This window comes from Neodiprion lecontei, chromosome 5 (assembly GCF_021901455.1).
Source record: "Neodiprion lecontei isolate iyNeoLeco1 chromosome 5, iyNeoLeco1.1, whole genome shotgun sequence".
Taxonomy (NCBI): Eukaryota; Metazoa; Arthropoda; class Insecta; order Hymenoptera; family Diprionidae; genus Neodiprion; species Neodiprion lecontei.
The window spans coordinates 8,506,027-8,519,656 of record NC_060264.1 but is presented as its reverse complement, the minus strand read 5'-3'; the positions used below and the strand labels follow the sequence as shown (position 1 = coordinate 8,519,656).

General features: G+C 42.9%; 3 protein-coding genes across 3 annotated transcripts; 1 reads left to right on the top strand and 2 right to left on the bottom strand.

Annotated features, from left to right (window-relative positions):
- Positions 1-2,295: 2,295 nt before the first annotated feature.
- On the bottom strand, positions 2,296-4,039 carry LOC124294634 (larval cuticle protein A3A-like). The gene is made up of 2 exons (XM_046740725.1): positions 3,966-4,039; positions 2,296-3,015 (listed from the first exon to the last, which is right to left on the bottom strand). Exons 1-2 carry the CDS (start codon positions 3,975-3,977, stop codon positions 2,356-2,358), a joined length of 672 nt encoding a protein of 223 aa, XP_046596681.1. The 5' UTR covers positions 3,978-4,039; the 3' UTR covers positions 2,296-2,355.
- Positions 4,040-5,515: 1,476 nt separating this feature from the next.
- LOC107219115 (larval cuticle protein A2B-like) lies at positions 5,516-7,410 on the top strand. Its single transcript, XM_015657200.2, has 2 exons — positions 5,516-5,594; positions 6,831-7,410. The coding sequence occupies exons 1-2, from the start codon at positions 5,583-5,585 to the stop codon at positions 7,284-7,286; spliced, it is 468 nt and encodes a 155-aa protein (XP_015512686.2). The 5' UTR covers positions 5,516-5,582; the 3' UTR covers positions 7,287-7,410.
- A 2,553-nt stretch (positions 7,411-9,963) lies between these two features.
- On the bottom strand, positions 9,964-12,410 carry LOC107219108 (cuticle protein 21). The gene is made up of 2 exons (XM_015657194.2): positions 12,379-12,410; positions 9,964-10,873 (listed from the first exon to the last, which is right to left on the bottom strand). Exons 1-2 carry the CDS (start codon positions 12,388-12,390, stop codon positions 10,151-10,153), a joined length of 735 nt encoding a protein of 244 aa, XP_015512680.2. The 5' UTR covers positions 12,391-12,410; the 3' UTR covers positions 9,964-10,150.
- Between the last annotated feature and the right edge of the window lie 1,220 nt (positions 12,411-13,630).

Below are 13,630 nucleotides of genomic sequence, written 5' to 3'. Positions count from 1 at the left end.
CGACAACCGCAGTGGAAGTGTTTTGAATTTTTAACGCTACCGGCTAAATGAATCAGCGCTAAACCAACGTGATCCGTCATCATGCACGTGAGTAAGATTTCTTGGTGACATATAATTATACAGTTTTCTTGCTGATCCAATCTTTTTCCCCTTGCAAATGCGTCATATACAGTTCAGAAAAATAGATTTCTGCGTAAATGGAGAATAGAAAAAAAATAAAAAAAAAAAAAAAAAATAAAAAAAAAATAATTATATAAATCGAGATCAGATAAAAGAAAATGGACTTCTTGTGTGATTGTTATAAAACTAACATTACAATAATTAACCCAGCATTTTAGAAAATAAGACCGGTGGTTAAATCTCGAATGGATTTTTACGAGTCTCCAGTATATGCCTCATTCGGTTCCCGTTTATCATCTGCACGGAAAATTCTTACCGCAAAGTCGTATTTAGGTATCACTGTGCCACTCACGATCAACGCAGTCATAGAAAGTGACAGCGGCGGCAGATGAGCCACTAGGAAGTAGTCAGACTCGACGAACCGGCAGCCACACGGCCGACTCATTCGTAGGTTTAACTACTTGCCGGCTCGAGCAGATCTATCTCTCAGCCTATTGCCGTTCTAGTAGAAACTGCCGCGCTTGGTCAGCCGCCCGTCTACCTCGCAACTGCGGACGATTTTCACGCTGATTTAAATTGTTTGAACAATTTTTCCAGGTCTGTCGGAGTGATTGTTTATCGGGTATTTATCACACTGCTCGAAATTGTCAATTTTACGGAGGAGTAAGTTGTAAACTTAATTTCTAGATAAATAGATCTTGTTTTTTCTTCGCGAGAAGCACGATTTTTACATTTCGATAAATTTAGTAAAAACAAGGATTCTTCTGTGTGAAAATTGTATGAACTTATTTTTCATACAATTTGATGCGTAACATTAGGAAAAAATGACGCGGCGATTATTTTACACAATCACACATCGGCGTAGTAATTTCTTGTTTTTAATTATCTTTAGATTATTCCATTTATTTAATATCGCCGATTTGGTGCGATTATTTTTTTTAAATTTGCTCCAAATTTTTTGATGAAAAAAAAGTGCTTTTGATAAAGAATATTGTCATTGAAGTTATTATTATTATTATCAGGATATCATTCCAGAAAGTATATAATTCTGACAATCATCGGTACACATGATCAAGTTGTGAAAAAGTGTTTAATAAATTTTGAATTGAAATGTTACAAAATGCGTAAAATTTTGAGAAAATTTATTTTCCAAACGTCATGACTGTAAAAATACCTGTATAGAAAACTGAATTCAACTGTACTTTATAGGATCGTGTAGCTCGAGAATTTCAGATTTACCGGTCATCTATAAACGTTATAAAACTTATACAGTTTGTTTTTTATTCTTCGAATTGAATCGCGAGTTGTTGTTATTCTCCGTTCGAGTGGAACCAGGATTATCTTGAACGATAGAAATAAGTTGCTGGCTAAGTTCCAAACCAACGGTACCTACAACTACGCATATCTTGTTTCTGTGAATTGAGTGCGAACATGTACATACTTGCAAATTAAGAAAGGCTCGAGGCGTACGGCAAGGTTATTGCATAACGGCGCGGCAGCGAAGCAGTGAATTGCAGAAAGTGTTATAATAATTTATGCGGTATGCCAATTGAGTGACATTGATTGCCACTTTTACTTATTATACTAGACACACCTCAGCCTCCCATTGTGTATTCGTGTCATCCGATTTTCATTAGTATTCAATTGACACCACGCTCGATTGAGTCTAGCTGCTTAAACTCGTGCTGTCGCCCATAATCCCTGCGACGCTATCCAACGGAACGATTTTACCGTCTGACGACACTTTCTTCGTCGAAGAAGCCAGATTTCAAGAAGATTTGCCGAAATATTCGGGCACGATTGATTTCGATGTACGTATCGTATTGTTAACTGCAGTTACAGGTAGATCAAATTATTTACCAGATTTTACGAAATACTTTTTTCTCGCATTGTACGTAATTTTCACTCTCGCAGAACAGCAGCGAGGTAACGAAATGGCAATAGGAAAAAGAGAATTGAGGAAAATAACCTTTTCTGAACGCCGAACAAACAAACGCAGATAATTCAGCACCTAGAAGTATCGCAGTGAGAAAAAATCGATTTTACAAACCAGAAGGGAGATGATTGACAAAAAAAAATGTTCGCTCTCAAACGGGTTTTGGTGAATGAGAAATGTAATTTCTGCTCTGCTTGCAAAATCACACTGGTAAAAACAAGTAAAGAATAATTTGTGAATTTACGTTAAAAAATGTTTATTTTTATAAAGTATCATTATATCAACAGAAGTTCGTGTGATTAGATTGCGTATCCAGCAGCAGCGTAGGTCAGCGGAGCAGCCAGCCTGGCAACAGCGGGTCCAGCGTAAGCCGAATAGGGGAGGACACCCGGAACGCCGACCGGACTTCCGACCTTGGCAACCGGTGGGAATCCCAGAGGAGCGGTGTAGGCAAGAGACGCTGGAGCGACGGCGGGAACTCCCAGAGGCGCGCTATAAGCCAACGGAGCTGGAGGGGCGGCTGCGACGACGGGGGCGCTCCTGGCGAGGACGGGAGCTGGTGCTGCCACGGGGGCAGCGGCGACGAGGGGAGCGGTCCTGGCGACGACGGAAGCGGGCGCGACGATGGGGGCGGCCTTGGCGACGACTGGAGCGACGGCGACGGCTGCGGATTCCCGGTTGACGACGGCGTTGAAGCCGTTAACGGGGTCGGCGGTGTAGTCGACGATGCGGCGGGTGCCGTCGGGTTCGATGAGGGAGTAGCTACCCTGGACGATGTCTCCGTTTCGCGTCTCGTACTGCGCCTTGGAATCACCGGTCAGAGAGTCTTGGACGTCGTAGGCGAAGCTGTACTGGGGAGCCGGGTCGAAGTCCTCGATCTTTGCCAGGACCGGACCCGCTGGAGCTACCGGAACTACTCCGGCTTTGGCGACTGCCGCCACGGCGAGAAGGATGCAGAGCTGCGAATTGCGGAATTTAGTTAGGTCAGGTTGGCGGAGGTCGAACGCGCAGTTATTGGGCGATCGGTTTCAGGGTGGCAACGATCGGCGGATGAGGTGCTTTTGAGGATTACGATTCGCGAGACTCGGTATTAATCACGCTTCGGTTGTCTCACCGAGCTGCGATCGACCAAACAATTTCCAATAACTTCAACTCGATTTTAATTTTTGTCAACAAATTTTGATTTTCGAATTCAACCGACGTTGGATTCAAAGCCTACCTCATAACTTCGCAGCTTTGAGTAAATCTTTTTGCAATTTGTTGTTAACAATAATTGACTCTGTACTCAAACGACTGAGTGAGCTTCCTGTAATCGGAATATGCTTCCAACAATCGCTTCAATTGTTGAGCAGATCATTTTCATACTCATGGTACTTAAGGTTTGAAAAATTCTTTCGGTAGCCAACGAAGTAAAAGCTATGAACCGATCAGTAAAATTCTGAGCAAATCTCTCTAAGAATTTCACCTTGATTTATCTACTACTGTTCTGATCATGAGGTAGAATTTACTTTGAAAATAACGGTGATTGAATATTTTCGCAATTTTTTTATATACATTTTGCGTGAAGTTGACATTCAACATAAAAGAACTTTGATATGTCAATGGTATGAAAATCAAGACATTAATTATTTGTTCAATTTAATCATTGAATGAATTTCACTATATCCGTCAATGTAGTCTTCACAGTTCGTGGATGCCAGCTCGATGACCGAAGACACAATATCAGCGTGTTAAAAATGAATAAAAAGTATAAAAATAAGGTATGATTTGAATTGCACCGCAAGTCCTTTCGTTTCGGTACAATAAATACACTTCGATAAGTATCGGCAACTTCGCACAAAACGTTTTGAAAAAAGATCACTGTCACTGATACTGATTTTAATGGTATAATTTACGATGAGATTCGTACCTTGGAAACCATTGTACTGTTGCACAGATCAACTGCTGGTCATCAACTGATGCCTAACTGTCTTTTGGTTCTGGCTTATATCGTTGACCATCCTCGCATCGCCCCTTCCCCGTATCCAACAGCAATGACCACACGCGAGTATTGCACCTATCATCCGTCGACTATTCGCCGCTTGTGCAATTTGATTAGTATTTCAAGTCGGGCATATGAGACGACCGAATACCAATGTCTCGAAATTCGATTAAGAGGGACACTGGGAATGGCCCGCAGAGCTTCGCTGACTAGAATAATATCAGGACCCGAAGTAAGCTTTCTCGCGTTGGTCAATGAGGACGTGTTTCCAGATCGTCTTTCTCCGCAGCCTTTTGTAATTTTCCACGATTCCGATTGTCGCAATTTTCTATAACTACGCTAGATTTTTTCTTAATTTTAATTTTCTTCCAAGGCTTCTTTGAATCGCGAATCGCATCGCACGCAGTTATCGCTGTAACATGCGTGACGTGACGCCAGCCGAGGAAATGATACGAAAAAGCTAACACGAATGTAAATCGGTCCGCTCGCTGACTTGAATACAAAAATAATATCGGTTGGCCAATTTCAGGCAAGGCCAAAGGCTCTGACGACATTCACGCAATCGCTAAGAATCGAGTCAATTTTAATGCCCGTTTTTCCAACGTTTTATAATCGTCGTATCGACACCCTACGGTAAAAGTATCACGGATATGTAGTCTGGATAGAAAAAGTATGGAGACGAAAATGTTTGCACGTCAAAATTCAAAAGGTTGAAAAGCGTTTGGCGGTCGCGCTTACTTGCATTACCATAATATTTTACTGGATTACAATGAAAAGGAATGAAGGAAAGAAAATGTAATTAAAACTCAAGTCGAAACACGTCTTTTATTGACCAGGAGAAATTTATCACTTTCTTGGTTTCTTTGGATCACGAACCACGTCAAAGTTTCAAATACCTTCCTCCGAGCAAATTTTATATAATCAATGAGAAACAGCCAGTTGGCCTAATTGGGCAAAGCCGAAAGTTCACTGTTCATAGTCTCATCTCAAGTGGTCTATAAAGCGTCCAGTTTAATCTGATTTCTTCAGGTATTAAACGCAGGACGGTTGAATATCCTTTTACTAAAACACCAGATGGCCCATTGAGAGATTCCGGTCCCCCAGTTCGTCCAATGGTCGATTGCCCCGATAAAAATCTCCAGCAATATCAGATGCTGCCTCGTTTCGTGTTCGTCTAAGTCACTTCATATTGACGGTAAATTGAGCAGACGGTGTGTCAGGACTTTGTGTATTTCGAGAGTTGGTACTTGGGAAAGGTGGTGTCGAGTGATGGACGCGCATAGAGTGCAGATTGGACTCGAATTTGATCGCTGGATGATCGCAGTGGCGATCCAGTTTCCTTCCTTTACGAGGAGTTGCATCAGATGACCTTGCAGTCGACTACCCTTGCTGGGAATTATAGGCTACGCAATTGTCACGTTGCCAGTGGGAGTGGTGGTTTGACATTGTGACACCTTCAACGATATAAGCGTAGCGAACTCCTACTCAGGCTCATCAGTTGCTGCTTCAGTTTCACTCGCTGCTATCGGTGCTCGTTTCATTATCATGGCATTCAAGGTAGATGGATATTCATTCTTTATTCATTTTGTAGTTTGTCGCTTGCTTTAGTGTCTTGAAACCTATATGTACCACAGTTCTCAAGATTGGTATAATAATGTAAAAACATTAGTTATAGAATATGTTGTGTTATGTTTGATCAACGTATCGTTAGTTTAGTCAAGTATTTTTGATTAGAGTAGAATTCACTGCTTCTCAGCTGATTGCATTTGAATTTGATTATTTTAATTTCTCATTTCCAGATTCTTAGATTAACGAAATTTGAATCTCCTGACGGGCTTAGTTTATTCGTTATTTTTTACGATTTTGAAGCCGGGTTCAGATAAGTTAGCCTCACAAGGAATCGCAAATGGATATCAAACAGATCGTTAAATTGATTTGAAATTTCGTATTAACACTTGAGCCACCTTAATTTAGTCTATGTAGGATGCAAGCATTTCATTCATCAAACAGGAGTTGTTCTAGTTCTTCAACTATCGAGAATATTGTTTTGCCGTATCTTATGATTCATTGGAAATGATCTTCTCAGTGATCGAGACGATTGTAGAAAGCGTGTTTCGATTATCGGAAGCTTATAACTCAGTCGTTTGAGTAGAAAGTTCGTTATTGTTAACAACGAATTGCAAAACGATCTACCCCGAGGTATGAAATTATGAGGGAGGCTTTGAATCCAACGTCAGATGTAATTGAAAATCGAAATCTGTTGTCAAAAATTACAATCGAAATGAAGCTATTAAAAATTTAGCGACTTGCTCAAGATTTCAGTAATCACTTTGTAGTTTCTACTTCTTTGACTACTGAGAGAGTTTTTTAAACCTAAAGTACGATGGGTACGAAAATGATCTGCTCAACAATTAAAGCGATTGTCGGCAGCATGTTCCGATTACAAGAAGCCTAGTCAGTCGTTTGAGTACAGAGTCAATTATTGTTAACAACAAATTGCAAAAAGATTTACTCAAAGCTGCGAAGTTATGAGGTAGGCTTTGAATCCAACGTCGGTTGAATTCAAAAATCAGAATTTGTTGACAAAAATTACAATCGAGTTGAAGTTATTGGAAATTCTTTGGTCGATCGCAGCTCGGTGAGACAACCGAAGCGTGATTAATACCGAGTGTCGCGAATCGTAATCCTCAAAAGCACCTCATCCGCCGATCGTTGCCACCCTGAAACCGATCGCCCAATAACTGCGCGTTCGACCTCCGCCAACCTGACCTAACTAAATTCCGCAATTCGCAGCTCTGCATCCTTCTCGCCGTGGCGGCAGTCGCCAAAGCCGGAGTAGTTCCGGTAGCTCCAGCGGGTCCGGTCCTGGCAAAGATCGAGGACTTCGACCCGGCTCCCCAGTACAGCTTCGCCTACGACGTCCAAGACTCTCTGACCGGTGATTCCAAGGCGCAGTACGAGACGCGAAACGGAGACATCGTCCAGGGCAGCTACTCCCTCGTCGAGCCCGACGGCACTCGCCGCATCGTCGAATACACCGCCGACCCCGTTAACGGCTTCAACGCCGTCGTCAACCGGGAACCAGCCGTCGCCGTCGCTCCCGTCGTCGCCAAGGCTGCTCCAGTCGTAGCCTCCGCCCCCGTTGTCGCCAGGACGGCTCCATTACTTGCTGCCCCCGTGGCTTATACCATCCCCAGAGCCGTGGCCGCGAGACTCAACGTTCCAGTCGGTGCACCGGTCGTAGTGTAACGTCAACGGGTTTCATTTATTGTTGACGATATTGATGTGCCCAATTGTTTTGTAAATATCACACATGAAATACCGAATTTGTAAAAATTTTTAGTCACAGTAAAACCGTTCATTCCCAATTAAATTTTGTTCGATGATTGTTTATAATGTAGGTGTAGCTGCAGGTGAAAGATTACGTTTGAGAGCCTGAAAATAGCGAGAGAGGGAGTTACGCGATCATTTTTATGCTTCACTGCATCAGCCGAGTGCCGTTTAGTTCCCGTCTCATCGCAAAATAAATCTTCAATGTATTATACTTATATCCTGTAGCGATCGAGAAATTGAATCGAAACGAACGTCTGTTTCAACTTGACAATAGGAGCGCGTTCTTTCGCTTGCGTAATTTCTGCTTATTCAACCTTGTCGCGATGTGTGAATAATCGTGTACAAACATGATTTAATGCCCTCAATTGCCGAGGAATGACTCAACGAGAATTCGAGAGGCATTCGAATTGGAGAAAAAAAATGAAAGAAGAAGCAAATTATTCTAATCGCGTAATCAGATCCCAAAGATGATTCACCGCAGCTCGTCTTATCAAACTTTCATTACTTTTCATGTTAAAAGAATCAACGCACAAGTTTCGAAAAGTCACCTAACAGCAGGACTTGGTCCGGTGAATCGGTATTCTGTTTGTTTGTTTATTGTACAATCGCTTAAACATATTAACTTGATCGTAAAGTTTTGCGAAACCTATTCAGATGGCGAATTTATCTTCAGCTAAACGCAGAAAACTTAATTATAATACACACATAAGTCGTTGAGAAAAAGAAAAAGTTGAAGAGAAGTGATCAGAAAACTGCTTCGAACAATATGTTTTACACGCATGCCGATTCGATTGTGATTCGCAAATGTTGATGCAACGCAATGCATGTGTGTCACGTTTTATGGCACATACACAGATATTATGACCTATAGATGCGAGTGAGAAATTATAGAGGCGTCTGAATATTCGCTCGAGTGTTTGTATAAGTGAGTCAGAGTTTCGGGCCAATCTGAATTCGATTCACGCTCCTTCTTTGAGCCTGCAGTCACAATACGACCGTCTCTTTCTTACTTGGAAACTTGTGCAACAAGATTAAGCAGTCACATTTATTACGGTAGTATGCGATCGCCGAGTTACGCTAAGATTACGTTCAGCTGGGTGTGGTTGCTGCGCAATTCGAAGAACACGATTTTGCGGCTAGAAAATTTTCAGACAAATGCACTACAGTTTAATTTTTAGAAAAATCCCGAATGTTCCAGAAATTCAGTGTAACTTATCCTTCGCTACTTCTTGACGGTGTATCCATTCCTCGATCTTACAATTAGATAAGATTATTTTTTTGTGTAATGTCAAAAACGGATCTTGCGTTTTTTGAAAGGACCTCATCGGCAAGATAGTTGCTTACAAAACGGGAACTGGATTTGAGATGAAAGAAGGAAGAATTATTTATTAAAGTACCAGATGTTGAGATGCAATGTTTTAAAGTTTCAAGTGATGCAATTCATACAAATTTAAATAGAGCAAGTTTCACTGTTTCAGAGCAGCCTTGTTGAAAGAAACAATTTCGTAATCATTACGATGCAGTTTTGCTGCATTATTTTCAGCGTACAAATTTCGATAACATAGAATGTCTTTTCGCCTGAAATTTTCTTCCGGATAACTTAAATTAGAAGTTATATTGACATTGATCGAATAGATTAACGTCAACGAAAAAGAGTATCTGACATACGCATTTCTTATTTTGTGTTTAATAAAGAGTTAAATTTATCCAGTTTCGTAAATTCAGTAGACACTCTCTCTTCGTCAGACTGTCGACAATCCTACTTCGTACTTTTCTCTCCAGAATTTCACCATCAAGTGGGTATAAATTAAAAACCAAGTATTGAAACAGGCTTACAAACGGTTTATTTACCTTACAAGATATTACACAATTCCAGATACAAAAGGGATTTATCCGTGACGTGCATAAGTCACCGCACCTTGCACTCGGAAGAAAAATTTGTCAACCGGTGAACCTACGTCAGAAACTCCGTTGTTACGAATAACAAATGTATATTTCTCTGACAGCGAATGTACTTTTATACGATGCTAAGAAAAAAATATCGAAATCTTATCTCGATGATATATTAGAGTGAAGGATATTGGAATTATAAGTCAAAGAAGTACGTGACATAAATAATGGGACCTTTTCAGAACGATATAAATTTATTAACACTGTCAGCAGCAGGTGGAAAAACGAAATCAAAATCCAAATTTGGACATTTATGGATATGAAAAAATATTTCTACGACGATGTTCGTTTTTCCATCTGTTCCTGACACTGTTAATAAATGTAATATCGTTCCGAGAAGGACCCACACACTCGGGTCGAAAAGTTATCAAATAATTCATGTGACGTACTTGTTTGACCTACAATTCGAATATCCTTCACTCCACGATGCTAAATAAATTTCAATCGCATAGAATAAAGCTACAATTTATAAAAATAATTAAAAAAAAAAAAACAAATAGATTGAGTGACACGTTCACAACGAAGATATAAAAATTTTCTTTCCGGTTACAAGCAAGCATTTCTCCAAGGGGTCGGGATTACAGAAGCACCATTTTTGGCAACACGAGTACCACATTTAGCCAAAAAATTTTCGATCATTCCAGTATATATATTTGCAGGTCAATGGTATGCGTGAAAGAATTTGAACTGTGTTCTACATTGCTTGAATAATGATAAGTTTCTCAGGTTTACTTGATCACAGAATTCGGAAAGAACCGTACGGATGTGAACGAATATGAAATCAGCGGTAAAAAACGGTGCGTCCATTTCCCTGGCCGGCTTTTGACACCTCACAATGCGGCGGGGGCGTAAGTCAGACCGGCGGCAGGGGCGGAGTAGGCGAAGGGTGAGGAGTAGGCTGCGGTGTAGGCGGAGTAGGCAGGGTAGGTCGCGTAGTTGAGGGTAGAAATTTTTGCGAGGGGTGCAGCGACCACCGGGGCCTGTGCCGTGTAGGCCGCGTACTTGAGGGGCGCTGCTGCGGCCCTGACGGGGGCCAGGGGGGCGGCTGGGGCGCTGGCGACGAGTCGAGCGGGGGCGGAGGCCTTGGAGGCGGGGTCCTTGGCCAACGGAGCGTTCCTGAGGGGCCCGGAACGGGCCTCGACGACCTCGACGTCGGAGTCTGGGCCCGACGCTGGGATGGCTGGAGCGACGGGGGCGGCGGGGGCGGCAGGAGCGACTGGGAAGGCGGCGGCGGCTGGGGCCAGAGCGACGGCGGCCAGGGCCGGTTCGTTACTGACGACGGCGTTGAACCCATTGACGGGGTCCGCCGTGTAGTCGACGATGCGACGAACTCCGTCGGGCTGGATGAGAGAGTAGCTGCCCTGGACGACGTCTCCGTTTCGCGTCTCGTACTGCGCCTTGGAATCACCGGTCAGAGAGTCTTGGACGTCGTAGGCGAAGCTGTACTGCGGGACCGAGTCGAAATCCTCAAGCTTAGCCAGCACTGGTGCGGCTGGTGCCACTGGCACTACTCCGCCATTGGCCACGGCTGCCACTGCCAGGACAATTATGAGCTGGAAGAAACGAAACAAAGAATCTTTGATACCGTGGGGGTGCTCATGGGGATTTATTTTAACCCTTAGCGGCCACATGGGGTAACTCGTTACCCCATGCTGAAAAACCTAGTTGTACAAGACATGTATATGGGTGTTCTAAGACTTCTAACCGATTGTTTCATGTTTCTTGAAGAGTTCTTCAATATTTCTAATGATTTTTATCAGTCAATTTGTAGATGGCGTTCAAAAAACTGGTCGTATATGTGAAAATTCAGAAAAAATGGCTTTTTTCAGAAGAAAATTCATTACTCCGCCATTTTTCAATATCAAGGGCTAAAATTTTAGGATTGCACGCACAACATATACCACTGCCATAAAAAAATAACGGTATCCGTCGATCATTCAAAGAGTATATCTATTTTGTAAAATTACTGGAGGGGCTAATAGTTTCACTTATTCTGAGCCTGGGGTAACTAGTTACCTCGTGTGGCCGCTAAGGGTTAATAGGAGTCACTTTTGTCACTTCGCGACTGATATTTGTAAGCCAAAAAACAAGTAACCGAGACGGAGATTGTATTTTATAGTGAAACTGTTGAGAGACTCTGCTGATGGCGTTACTAGTGGTTGAATTTTTACCTTCCGGTTACCAATTGAAACAGTGGTTTATACTAACACGAATACAATACGAGAGAATGGAATCTGATGGGAATGATAAGTGTACGTGGTTCAAGATCCGTTGCAACTATTCATGGAGTAAAAACGAGGTTGAACAGAAATTCGATCACACCGAATATCAATTGACGGTTTGAGTTACATATTCCCATTTTCAAATCGCGGCGGTATGACGAGAGCAACCTCAAAGGTAACATCGATACACGTTTCACCCTGAATGTTGCTGTACAATTTACTCTATAGCAGTCTTCGCCTGACAGTGTTCGAACGATCTGTCCGATAGTTTGAGCCAATAACGTCTGGTGAAACTCAAGTGCAGCTAAATCAATTCACAGCACTACCCACCATATCCGGGAACCCCGATTCTAGGATGGTCAGTGCAACGCGTTTTTGACGTAATCGAGACTCGAGCCGACTATCGCCACTCCCCGTGACCATATTTCGTATTCATACGCAACAGGTGATATAATGCAATAAAATTTAGCCTCATTGGAGTTGTTATAATGCAGCGACACGTACCGGAGGATTATTTATACGTGCAGGGTACTCGTGAATAAAAGGACGCCAATGGAATATGCTTTGTCGTCGCGTAACGTCCTGGGACAGAACTGCAACTACTTGTGTCTCTGTCATTTTGTTGTCATTTATGAAATAGTTGTTTTGTTCGTTAGGACGAATCCGTGGTTGAATTTGCTTCGTGAAGATGGATCGATGGTCAGCCAGTCGACGAAAGTCCGTCTTTCAACCGTCAGTCAAGTTGGTTATCCTTCTTTCTAATGATTGGTCGAAAACTCATCTTCCGCGATTACGGTTCGATGGGAACCTCGAGGTCTTGTCACCCAAAAACTCACCTTGCAAGCCATGTTTGTTCGTAAGAGGATCGGCGAAGAAACACTGATGCTTTGGGGTGAGATTGTCTGGGTTTATATAGTTGCGATGCGCCGGGACGGCTGCATCGGCTCGCCCCCACCTCCGTCCTCGTGATGACCTCCCGGTGCGCTATCGCCGTCGTCTTTCTTCATATCAAAGGCTTCACCGTCCATCGTTAAATGCGGCTCTTACTGACATCGGCAAGGCAGCTACGCGACCAGGGAATCAATCGATACCGATACCCGAGATGCAAATCGCGACGGAGATTATCACCGGCGACAATTAATGACCACAAGCGCCGGATCCTTGTTCGAAGATGAGAAAGATCCAGTCGGAGTCAAGTCACGCAAGAAATGCCGTTGAAGAATCCTCCAGGACTCTTCACCCTGAGAAGACCAGACAAGAGACCAGAGATCAGTCTGATTGGTTAATACTGAACTGATTCAAACTTTGGACCGTCTTGACTGCCCTTGGATTTGAATTTGCGAAACAAATCCACTCGCCAGGTATTAGATGGAATACTAACGGTCTCGAGGACATTCACGGTCAGCCGTATTTTCGGAAAATGACCTGTGATCCGGTTTCGATTTGGAATTTGCGAGTCACACCAATTCGATGTCGAAGAATAGAAGCTACCCTGTTTTCCGCAGGATCTCGATTTTCGCAGCTAAGCTGGTTTTTGGTCAGCCTTCAGTGGCCTTGGATTGAAATGTGCGAAATGACTGGATACCCTGAGGCGTTAGACGGAATAACAATTGTCTGTAGAGCGGTCAAGACCAGTCGTGTTTTTGGTAAATCGCGCGCCAGGACTCGCTTGAAGGTTTGTTTGCATTTGATTAAGCGAGCTGATGGCTGCCCCCTCGATCCTGGCGTACGACCTCTCGAACTTTTCTACAACGATGGTTACTCAATAGATGGTGACTCGTCCCGGAAAGACCTCAGCGACTCCACGCTTACGGCGCATTGTGAGTTGGGTGTTCGTAGTTCGATCACGAACTAGACCAACTGGGCAAAACCTAAATTTTCAACTTTGACATTATTCAAAACCACGTCACTGATAGCTGGGACTCATACTAAACATCCTCGATCTCTTTCCTGCCCGATCCGATCCGATTAGTCATCCCTCTCCGTCGTCCACGAAATTATCCTGTAACAACATTGCATGCTAGTCCAGATTTAGAGTGCAATAAGACACCGAGGTAAAGATTTCAGCCGGAATTCTAAACATCTTAT